Source organism: Diabrotica virgifera, chromosome 3 (genome assembly GCF_917563875.1).
Source record: "Diabrotica virgifera virgifera chromosome 3, PGI_DIABVI_V3a".
Taxonomy (NCBI): Eukaryota; Metazoa; Arthropoda; class Insecta; order Coleoptera; family Chrysomelidae; genus Diabrotica; species Diabrotica virgifera.
The window spans coordinates 132664750-132677388 of record NC_065445.1 but is presented as its reverse complement, the minus strand read 5'-3'; the positions used below and the strand labels follow the sequence as shown (position 1 = coordinate 132677388).

Genomic DNA, 12639 nt, shown 5'->3' with positions numbered 1-12639 from the left:
TAATATATTCTGTGATCCAAGTATTTTGTTGTTAAAGATGTTCAAAACTGTAAGCGTTCCATAACAATATATTATTAAAAAATCACTTTAACAATTTTCCTCTTTTCTCGATTGAGTATTAGTCTTTGTTGTGCAAATAAATTATTACGATCACTGAATACATAGTTAGTGAAAAAATTATCACATTTATTAACTGAATTAATAATTTGCAATTATAAAAATAACAGTTATCCAAGAATATCCAACACCCATCTCTTTAAATTAATGATGACATTTTCAAGTAGAATGACATTCTAGTAATGTTTACATATCCATACCAGTGTGAATTTTACTACACGTAATTTGCCGTGTAAAGACAGAAAAAGTAGGGATACACGTAAAATATTTGCGAATTATGTACCTATAGCCTTAATATATTTTTCAAATTGGGCTCTGTACTGCCATTCTTTATTATTTTACGAATACGTGTGCCAAATGCCTCGAAAAAATATTCAAAATTACAGTGACAATCTTGGAACACGTTTTGGCTACCTGTTTATCGCTACTGTATTACCTTAAAACATTGTAATTTGCTAAACCAGTATATTTTACTCTACTACTACTCTACTAGCTACCTCATTTTCCACTGTTTCTAAAGACTTGTTTACATGGGTAGAGTTTTGAGGAGAGTAGAGTAGCGGTAGTACTCTACCAAAAATGGCTTGATACCATTCACATGAGGAGAGTACAAGTATAGTACTGATGCTAGTATAGTGAAACCGATTTTTGTATTTTTAAACACTCTTGATTATAAGTGCACCTTAAATTCTTAATTTTTTGCTTAAGCTCGTTTACTCCAAAGCCTCCTTTGCCATTCTTTCGACGATTTCATCCTCCGCAGCTTGCTGCAAACTTTTATTTCTGTAGTATACACTACCTAAATTCCATAAACACTGGTATTCGCCGTATTATAGCTCTACAAGTTTTAAAGTTTCATCTTCGGTGAACTTCATTTTCACTATTTACACAAAACACAATTCCAGCCAGAATGACAGCGCCCCCATGTACTCTCCTACCTACTCTATTCTGCCATAATTGAGCGTGTTCCATGGGTAGAGTGTGCAGCCGAGTAGACATTTTGGCAGTAGTGGTGGTCATAGAGTAGTTACTTTGCCATAGGTTGCTAGTCACTCTACTTTAACTCCAACTATACACTCTACCAGCTATTCTACTGTGCTGAGCATTTTTACAGGTAGAGTTACTCTACTCTATCAAGTACTTGCATCATTACTCTACCTGTGTAAACAAGTCTTAAATCTACTGAATGAAAATCTACTTAATCTTAATATACTCTTAATGAAAAATGTCTAAAATCATTTACCCACCTAGTATTATTGTAGAATTTAAGACAGTCCAGTGCCTTATAAATAATTTCAATATGAATATTTTTTCCTTTAATTCTCCTTTGATACCACTCCATTTTAGATTTTGGGGAACTTATTTCATTGTGTTTATAGCGCATATTTATTGAAGGAACCCAATCTGGAGATTGTTATTATCGATTAAGTCGGCTGGTTTTCCTATAAGATTAAAATGTTAACATCTTCAAAAATCGTTACTGTTGTAATTGTAACTTACCAGATATAAAATGATTACAGCAGACAGGACAGGAAAATTTTCATTTCGCTAGTAAAACCTGTACATTGTATTGCATTTAACCATTGTTGTCTCTCAGATACCTTATTTAGTTCAGTTTAAAAGTGAACTTTATCTCGACTTTATCACAATTACTTTGCATTTCACACTTCAAAACACAACACCAATGAAGCATATTATCTTCCTAAATTAATACTTCCAGAGAAAATGTTAAATTAATCTTTGTACAACACAAAATTACAAAGAAATACAACTAAAATTATCTAAAACTCATTAAGAACAGATAGAATAAGATTTATCTTTTACACCCAGTAGCCATATTGACATAGGTATTGATTTAATTTTGACAGCATGTTGGAACGGATTTAAATTTGGTAAATATAACTCCGCACGACCACGCAACTCGAAACACAAGTACGCAAACACGGTTGCGTGAAGCGTGGCTCGCAATCGTGAAATTTACGAGACTTGCTCGACCTGTAGATTCTTGTATCTCCATATAGCTATTTCAGCATCCCATGCATCTACAGTGAAGCTATGCAGTCACAACTCTGAAGCGAATATTAACAACCCTGCCTATTTAAGGGAAACCATCGCGATACAATGATACCACCTTTTGAGACGCAATCTAGCGACACCTCTCGCAAATAGAGGAAAACAACGAAAAGCCCTAGATACAAAGTTTACTACCTTTAAAACAATTAGAATAATTGAAATAAAAATATAATAAACAATATTTTCAATCCAAGACTCTTCGTTAATAAACTGCTTTCTGGCTGCATCCTGTATCTCCGGCTTTTACAATATATAAGCACAAGAGACGACGAAAATAGGAGAAAGCAAATAGGACACTTTGGCCACGCATTTACCTTCTCTTCGTCAAGGAAAAGGACCGAAAGACAGTTTCTAAAAATAAGTGTTCATTGTGATATTTAGTTGATATTCGTACCTAGTATAAATTTGTTTATTTTTTTATTGTAAGCTGTATCTTTAAGGAGTTTAATTTATTTTTGAAACAGGTATACTATAAACACCAGAAGCTTTTTATTTATTTTTATTAAATATACAAACACTTTTCAATACAAATGTCAAAGACTTGTCTTGATTACGTTCGGATCTTATTCTTTTAGGTTTTTTCTAATCCATGTAGCACACTCGCCTAAATTGTTTCGGTAGACTTCATTTTGAATTATGGATTCTGAATAAATAAAATAAAATCAAATTAATTATATCAATATTAGAGTCAGATTAATTATATCGATAGAGTCAACCATACGTTATTGTTACATAAGATCGAACAGTTGGGTTTCTCTGATCCTCTGCTTAGTTGGATTCGAAATTATCTATTAGATAGAAGGCAGATAGTTCGTATTAAGAATTATTTCTCTAATGAAATTATAGTTACATCGGGTGTACCTCAAGGCTCCCACTTAGGACCTATCCTTTTTAATTTATTTATAAATGACATAAATAAAAGCTTCAATTTTGCTCAATTTCTTCTATTTGCTGATGACCTTAAATTATTTCACATAATTACCTCTGATTTGGATCACTACAATTTGCAATCAGATCTTAATGGTCTTGTGGAATGGTGCTCACTTAATGGTATGGATTTAAATGCAAACAAATGCCATGCTATAAGTTTTACTCGACTAAGACACTTTGAGAATAATTCTTACTTTATACGGGACACTAGGTTACAATTAGTTGACTCAGTTATAGATCTGGGTGTTATTCTTGATACTAACTTAAATTTCAACCTACACATTAATAGCATGGTTTCTAAGTCATTAAAGATGCTTGGCTTTGTTAAAAGATGCAGCTATGACTTTACGACTGGTCGTTCTTTAAAATTTCTTTATTGTTCTTTGGTTAGACCACATTTAGATTATGCATCATATGTTTGGTCACCTCAATATAACTGTCATATTAATAAAATCGAACAAGTTCAGCGTAAATTCTTACGTTATTATGCTTATAAGATGCATCTCACTGGTCAAAGTTATGAGTCTTTACTGCAAATTATTCGACTTGACTCATTACAGAGTCGTCGTCAACATAAAGATCTTTGCTTCTTATATAACTTAATTCATGGTCATAAATTCTGTATCCCACTTTTAAATAAAATTGGTCTACATGTACCTTCAAGAACCACCCGTTCTGTGACCACCTTCCACGAGGTCATTAACCGCACAAATTATAGTTCAAGTTCCTATCTCTCTAAAACTCTTAAATTAGCAAACACATTATCTCCGCAAATTGATTTCTTTGTGAACGACTTTACTGCGTTTTCCACACAATTATATTTATACTTAACTTAATGTTCTAATTTCAAGACTGATTTGTCAACTACTGTTATTGTCTTTGTTCTAGGATAAGTTGTATTTGTCAATTTCAAAATGTTCTAGCTCTCAATTGTTGAATGAGAGCAAGTAAGTTTATTCTTTATTATTGTTTGTTATGTATTTACCAATTTTGTATCTACTAGATCTTATTTTTCTAATTTGTGTGACATTTTAATTGTAAAAAATTTTAATTGTATCATGTACTAATGGACTTCGGTCCGTAAATGAATAATAAATAAATAAATATAACTAACTATTAACTAATTATATACCTATAGCCCAATAAATGACCGATTTGGAGTGTAATTTTCAGGGGCAACTCCGAATTGCATGAAAATTTAGATTTAGGTTCTACTTACTCCCCACTTCAAAGTTGAATTTGTGCCGTTGGTTGCTTTTACTTGGGGGGTGACATTTACCCCTTCTCGGGGGTGAAAAACGCGTGTTTAAAATAAGGCCGGAAATAGATAAATTGACTTATTTTAAGCACCTTTTGTTCTATCAAGTTTTTTTGCGTAAGTCAATACTTTTCGAGTTATTCGCGATTTAAAATTTTGATTTTTCGACAAAAAAACTACGTTTTCAGACCGTTTTTCCCAAATAACTCAAAAAGTAAATATTTTATCGAAAAAAATATTTTTGATTGAAGTGTAGCTTATAAAAAAACGAAAAAAATGGTGTACCAGTAAACTCTACAAATTGAGTAGAAGCAAAGTTGTAGCTCATGAAAAATACGTTCTTATTCGTCTAATTTCAAATCGAATAATTCAACGCGAAATCACCGAAGAAAGAAGCGTTTTTCGGGAAAACCTTATTAACATTTTTAAAGTATCGAAAAAAAGCTTATTATTTGTTTTTTACAAAAGTTTACAGCATCAAAAATAAACGAGTTACACTGAAAAAAAAGTTGGCCTCTTTTTTTGGTAAAAGAAATCGTGGAAACCTCCCTGTTGTTTAGCACCCTAAATGAAATTAAACGTTTGGCTTTACCATATATTTTAACTGTATGTATATTGTTTATATGATCTGTAAGTTTAATTGGTTGAAAGTGCTTATTTTTGAAAACATTTGGTTTTATAATAAAAAAAAAAGAAATTCTAAAAATTTTTGAAAAATTTCAGTTTTTCAAAATAACTTAAAAAGTATTATTGATAAGAAAAATCTTAAAGAGTAAAAAAAATGTAGGTTTTGCTATTATAAATATACTAGTTTCATTTTGTTTCTCCGTAAGACAAAAATTGGTTAAGATATGGCTGTTCAAAATTTGCATACACTCGTGATTAGTGACCCATTCAAGCTTTCTCAGTTATAACCCTTTCAAAAATAAACACTTTAAACCGGTGAGACTGACAGATCATATAAAAAATAGATAGGTAAGTAAATTGTTTGTAAAGCGGTAGCGATTAATTTCATTTGGGGAGCTAAACACGGCGAGATTTTCATGATTTTTTACAAAAAAAAAGAGGGCCAACTTTATTTTGAGCGTAAATCGCTTATTTTTAATGCTAAAACTTTTTTAACAATTAAACCAAAGCTTTTTATAAACACTTTAAAAAAGTTTAAATGGGTTTTTCCCGAACAGTGCTTAATTTTTCGGTGATTTCACCTTGAAATATTCGATTTGGAATTAGACGAATAACGTATATTTCATGAGCTTCAACTTTGTTTTTATTTGATTTATAGACTTGACTGATACACCATTTTTTTGGGTTTTTTATAAGCTACACTTTTGGTAAGGATATTTTTTTCGATAAAATATTTACTTTTTGAGTTATTTGCGAAAAACCTTCTGAAAACGTAGTTTTTTTGTCGAAAAATCAACATTTTCAATGGCAAATAACTCGAAAAGTATTGACTTACGTAAAAAACTCTATAAAACAAAAGTTGCTTAAAATCAGTCAATTTATCCAATTCCGGTCTTATCTTGAACGTATGTTTTTTCACCCCCGAGAAGGGGTGACTGTCACCCCCCAAGTAAAAGCAATCAACGGCACAATTTCAACTTTGAAGTGGAGGGTAAGTAGAACATAAATCCTAATTTTCATGCAATTCGGAGTTGCTCTGAAAATTACACGGTATCGCCGAATTTCCCGTTCATTTACTGGGCTACTAAGGCTGTGGGCGAAAAACGTGTTATAATTCAGGATTTTTTGAAACCTATCAATAGTTGTAAAGGACGATGCCAGGAATAACTTCTACGGCTCCAGTGAAGATGACATAGCTTCCTGGTCTTCCGAACGTAATGAATTTGATTTTTTGCAGTTGCAAGAAAGATTGCAGCATCTCATGTGGATGCAGAAAGTTTGCAACTTGGCATGCAAATATGGTGCTGCATGTAATTGCACAAAAAATGTTGATAATTATACACAACAACAAAATCATCTGAATATTCAGAGGAAGATATAGAAGAAGAAGAGCATTCTAATAGTAAAATATAATACAATTTTTTCGTTTAATACATTTTTTATTTAATAAAATTGTTGGTATTAATATTCAAAGAAATTATGTTTAATCTTCATCTGATACCATACTTTTATCGTATAACTTAAATAAACAATTCAATATAGGTATATTTAGATACCATAGTAAATAATGTAATATAGGTACCTAACAGAATTCCACGCGACGAGTTCCACCGTGGGCACCAGGTATCTCGAAAACCATTGCCGTCTTAAAATTCGTGCTCAACGACCCCGAAAATCCAGAGTAATCGTTGTTGAGTGATTTTGAATGATTATAACATAAAACTACAGGCGACGATTTACACTCTGGGCAGCAAGTACCTTGGAGACAATCGCCGACATAAAATTCGTGCTCAACGACCCCCCCAAAACCCCGAGTAATGGTTGTTGACTGATTTTGAATGATTATACCATAAAATGCCAGGCGACTAGTTCCACCCTGGGCACCAGGTATCTTGGAGACCATTGCCCTCATGAAATTTATGGTCAGCGACTCCCAAAAGTCCCCGACTAATGTTTATTGACTGATTTTGAATGACTATAACATAAAACTCCAGGCGACGAGTTCCACCCTGGGCATCAGATACCTTGGAGACCATCGCCGATATGAAATTCGTATTCAGCTACCCCCAAAAACTCATGCGTATAAAAATTGAACTCATTTCCGTCAATATTTCCCGAGTTCTAAATTTTTCATTTTCCATCTCTTCGAGATGCACTTTGAAAATGCATTTTTCTTATGCTAAAAATGTAATTTTCATTTCCCAGAGATCAATTTAGTTCACAAAATTTCCTGACACTCTCCCAAATTTAATGCAAAAAGTTGCATGACGATTCATCTTACTGCACAAAATTGCTAGGTTTAAGGCTTCGTTGCTTCGCCTAATTAAAAAGGTGCAGTCAGTAAATGTCATAGAGACGACCACTTACAAAATCGCATGACTAGTCCAAAAAATTACAAAAACCTGGACTTAAGCAACATATCCTAGAAACAACATAGATCAACATATATACAATAGACTACGTAGACAACTTGGAGTAGCCATCAAAGCTGCAAACAACGAAACCTTCGAACATTACATTACAAACCTTACAGCAAATGATCAGAGGCTATGGAAGGCGACTAAGAAACTCAAAAAACCATACACAACTATTCCTCTCCTCCATAAACCAAATGGTGAATGGGCTCGTTCCAACAAAGAAAAAGCGGACGTCTTTGCTGAACATCTTACGAGTGTATTTCAAACCGAGCCACCAGACCCTGATGACGAAGTGGAAGAACTAATTAGCGCAGCATGTCAAATGTCCCTTCCAATCAAAAGTTTTACTCCTACAGATGTCAAGAAAGAAATAACCAAACTCAACTCACGAAAGGCTCCAGGTTATGACTTAATCTCGGCACAAGTACTAAAACAACTTCCTCGTAAGGCCATTATTATGCTAACAGTAATATTTAATCGCATGTTAAGTTTATCATACTTTCCAAAAATATGGAAAAATATGGAAATTTGCAGAAATCATAATGATCCTTAAGCTAGACAAAGCGCCCAATGAAGTAACATCTTATTGACCCATCAGCCTACTCCCAATCGTTAGCAAAGTTTTTGAAAGATTGCTGCTACAAAGAATATACGCAGATCGTGAATTCCTAACATCACTACCAGAACATCAGTTTGTTTTTCGGGAAAATCACTCTACTACACAACAAGTCCATCGAATAGTAAATGAAATATCAAAAACTCTCGAAGAAAAGAAATACTGCAACGCTGTATTTCTAGATATCTCACAAGCGTTTGACAAAGTTTAGCACAGAGGTCTGCTTTACAAAGTAAAATTAGAACTATCTAGTAACTATTTCCTCCTAATCAAATCCTACTTATCAAATAGATATTTCCTAGTAAAATTCAAAGACCAACAATCCAGCCTCTGTCCTATTAACTCCGGAGTTCCGTAAGGTAGTGTTCTCGGGCCGCTGCTTTTCTCACTCTACACAGCTGATATACCAGAGTCTCATAATACTACGATCGCTTCCTTTGCTGATGACGTAGCAATACTAGCTATAAATGAAGATCATATACAAGCCTCACAAGACCTGCAACACCATCTGGACATACTCAGTGAGTGGTACACAAAATGGCGAACAAAAGTAAATAAAACAAAATCATCTCAAATAACGTTTACAAACCGTCACAACACATGCCCACCTGTAAGAATGGAAAGTGTACGAATACCAACAGTAACAGACAGACAACTAGACTTGAAATTTCGTCAAATGTATTGGCTCCTTGGACGCAGATCAAAACTCAACATCCGAAACAAAATTCTTCTGTACAAAGCAATATTCAAACCTATTTGGTACTACGGAATATTATGAATACGGAATACTACGGAATACACCTCTGGGGCTGTGCAAAGTCAACATCACTCAATATCATCCAAAGATTTCAGTCTAAAGTTCTAAGATCAATAGTGGATGCACCATGGTATGTAACTAATCAAACATTTCACGAAGACTTAAATATACCTTTCATCAGAGAAGAAATCCATCGAGTATCTGAATCACAAAACGAGAGTACCATTCACCATGACAATGAGTTAGTAAGTAACTTATTCCATAATGGCCCTGCCATAAGGAGACTAGATCGATCCTGGCCTCAGGACCAGGGCCGCGTTTAGGTCAATTGCCGCCTTAGGCAATTCTCTAGTAGCCGCCCTTCAAACGTACCATTTTTGCGAAAAAAAAATGCAAGCACAATTTTTTATTTAGGGAGCGTTCAAGTATTATGTAACACGATTTTTGAAGATTTTTGACCCCCCTCCCCCGCTACGTAACTCAATTTTTGAAGATTTTTGACCCCCCTCCCAACCTGCGTTACGTAATACTTGAACGGTCCCTTAAATAAGAAATGTATTGTTTGGAAATGTATTAAAATGAGGAACATAGAATTTATAAAAATAATATTTTACACAAGTGAGAAGAACAAAAATCACACTGATCACAGTATGGTATGAATTCACTTTTGACCGGTGAAAATAAACACATAATGTTTTACATAAAAATGAAAAATTTGGATTATGTATAATTTTCAATTTGCACTAGTATAGTATAAGATAGAAATGTGTTGCGATAGCAGTAGCCGTTATTTTTTAACTGTTATTTCACTGAAGCTATTTCACACTGTTACATCATTTTCATAACAACTGAAATATTCAGGTAGCTGACTACTTTTTTAATTATTGTAGACCTATTATAGGAAGAAAACCTACCCGTGTCCTGTCTTAGAGTTCGCGTCCGTTCTTTAATTATTAACAATTTAATTTGTATGTAATTTCTACATACATTACATATATGCAATTTTATTATAAAAGTATTAATTAATAAAGGGTCTACTTTGTTTAAACATTTCTTGAAAAAATTATTTTTTTCCAAATACCTATTTTCTTAATCATATCATTATAGTACGCTATAACTAGATACAAACCCAGGCATCCAAAGTGAAAGTTATCCTCCAGCACCAAATTGTTCTATATGGTCTACATAATGTTCAGGAAAAAGTCAAACCATTTTGAGCGTCGGGTTTGGGGGGAAGAGGGGGGAGAAATCGGTAAATTCGTAGGTTTTTAAGTTTTTCGTCAATATTTCTAACACTATGCGGTTTAGCATGAACAACCTTCTATACAAAAATGTTCTACATTTTTGAAACAAAAAAGGTCCTCTGCATAATCCGTCTAAAATGAACGGCTCCAAAGTTATGGAGGTAGTATAATATAATTGGTCCAAAAAAGGCCTAACCCAGACATTAAAAGTAAAAGTTTTCCTCCAACACCAAATTGTTCTATATGGTCCAGATATTATTCAGTAAAAAGTTACACCATTTTGAGCGTCCCGTTTGGGGGGAAATAGAGGAGAAATCGGTAAATTAGTAGTTTTTTATGTTTTTCGTCAATATTTCTAAAAATATGCTTTAATGTTCTATACAAAAATGTTCTACATTAAATTTAAAACAAAAAAGGTCCTATACATAATTGTTATAAAATCAACGATTCCACAGTTACGGAGGGTGAAAAGTGGAGGTTTTCGATACTTTTTATATTTTTTGAGCAATTTATAATAATTTTACTAATTGAAATAAATTTTCTTTAGCAGGATTTGCTATTTCAGTGGCCGATGATATGTTAGTGATAATCCCTTGAAGAATTAAACTTCAACCTCACCACCCAAAATCATCTTCAATTGCCCAAAAAATATAAAAAGTATCGAAAACATCCACATTTCACCCTCCGTAACTCTGGAACCGTTGATTTTATAACAATTAAGGATAGGACCATTTTTGTTTTAAATTTTATGTAGAACGTTTTTGTATATAACATTGTTTACGCTTAAACATAGTTTTAGAAATATTGACGAAAAACGTAAAGAAATACCTAATTTACCGACTTCTCCCCCATCTTTCCCCCAAACCGGACGCTCAAAATGGTGTAACTTTGTGTGTGTGTGTGTGTGTGTGTGGAGAGAAAGAGATGGCATTAGACAAAGCGTCTTTTTGCCACAGAATTTTGTTATAGATATGTTTAAATTTTTATCTTAGAATCATTTATAAACTTGATTAAGATATTAAATATAGATTTGTCAGAATAAGATAAAAGATTGCTGATGCTAACTGGAAGGCTAATGTTAAGGTTAATTAAACCTAAATATAAGTTTTGAGTCTGATCCCTATGATTAAGACAATCCAAGAATACATGGTTCAGATCCCCGATGGACTCATAGTTACACGGACAGAAGGGAGTTTCATAGATTCCAATCCTATGTAGATGCTCTGGAAAAAGGCCATGGTTAAGTTTTAGCCGGGTTATTAATGAGGAATGTACTTTGTTATAATTGTAGTTAAAATGAGGTATACATTTGGGTAATAATGGGTGAATAGAAAAGTAATGATTTCTTGATGTCTGCTGAACATCTTCGTATTTGGACCTCCATCTTTCCCTGCCAACACTTCTGATAACAGAAAATAGGTCTTTGAAGTTGAAAATGTTTGTGATTTCTGGTATCTCGGATGTATTTTTTGCCATTCCGTCCACTATTTCGTTTCCAACCACTCCGCTATGTCCTTTAACCCACAGTAAAGTAACTGTTTTTTTAGTGGATTTTAGATTATGTAATGTTTTTTTGATATCAAGAATACTGGAGTTTTGGAAATTATCTAATGGATGGCTACAAATAGCTTGTAGTACTGCCTGAGAGTCTGAGACTACTACAACGTTCTCGCAATAATTAGAAGCACACCAAGTTAGTGCTTTCTGTATGGCAGCAGCCTCGGCTGTAAAAATAGAACAGCAATCCGGAATTCGGTATTTTTCTGCATAATTGTTGTTTGAAACAAAAAATGCGAAACCAGTACTTTCATCTGTTTTTGATCCATCTGTATAAATTACTGTTAAATTTTTCCCTAATTTGTTTAGTATGGATTTAAATATAAGATTTGTTAAAGTTGGCAAGTCTGAATAAGATGGCATTATAATGGTTGGTTTGTCTATCAGAACTTCAAAGTCATGTTCGAAAATAGGAAATTTTGGTAGCTGTGAAATATAAGGTTGGTAAAGATTCGTATCGATAAAAGATTCTGTAAGAGGAGGCGAATTTTTTATCCTCCAGTAAGAATTTGTTAAATTTTCTGTCGAAAGCAGACCTATTTTGTGAACCATAGTTGTATTAAACGTTCTGTATTTTATTAGACATTTGTTTGCTAATATTTGCCTACGTATGTATAAAGGTGGTTCTTGAGCTTCTGCTAGAACTGCATGACTTGGTGAGGACATCATAGCTCCTAGACAGATTTTTATAGATTTATATTGTATTCTGTCTAGTGTTAAAAGATTTGTTTTGCAAGTAGAACCATAAAGAATACAGCCATAATCTAGAATGGATCGTATGTAGGATCTATAAAACATTAAGGAAATATATTGATCTGCACCCCAACTTTTTTTGGAAACGAAACGCAGAAGGTTAATTCCACGCTCTGACTTTTGTTTCACATATTTTATATGGCTAGACCACAAGAGTTTTTTATCTAGGGTCATGCCCAGATACTTATACTCTTCTTCTAAGGGAAAAGCATAATCACCTATATTATGGCATTTGCCTCTGATTTTTTGTCTACGTCTTGTAAAACATACAATCGAAGACTTATCTTTTG

At 33.4% G+C, this 12639-nt stretch overlaps 1 protein-coding gene across 2 annotated transcripts in view; it reads right to left on the bottom strand.

Annotated features, from left to right (window-relative positions):
• Positions 1 to 2657: 2657 nt before the first annotated feature.
• Positions 2658 to 12639, bottom strand: part of LOC114340546 (glutamyl aminopeptidase-like) — a 278341-nt gene continuing 268359 nt past the window's right edge. For both annotated transcript variants that reach the window (XM_050645533.1, XM_050645534.1), the window contains exon 13: positions 2658 to 2833. In XM_050645533.1, coding sequence (XP_050501490.1) covers positions 2754 to 2833 — 80 coding nt within the window. In that variant the 3' untranslated portion in view covers positions 2658 to 2753. The remainder of the gene's footprint in view (positions 2834 to 12639) is intronic.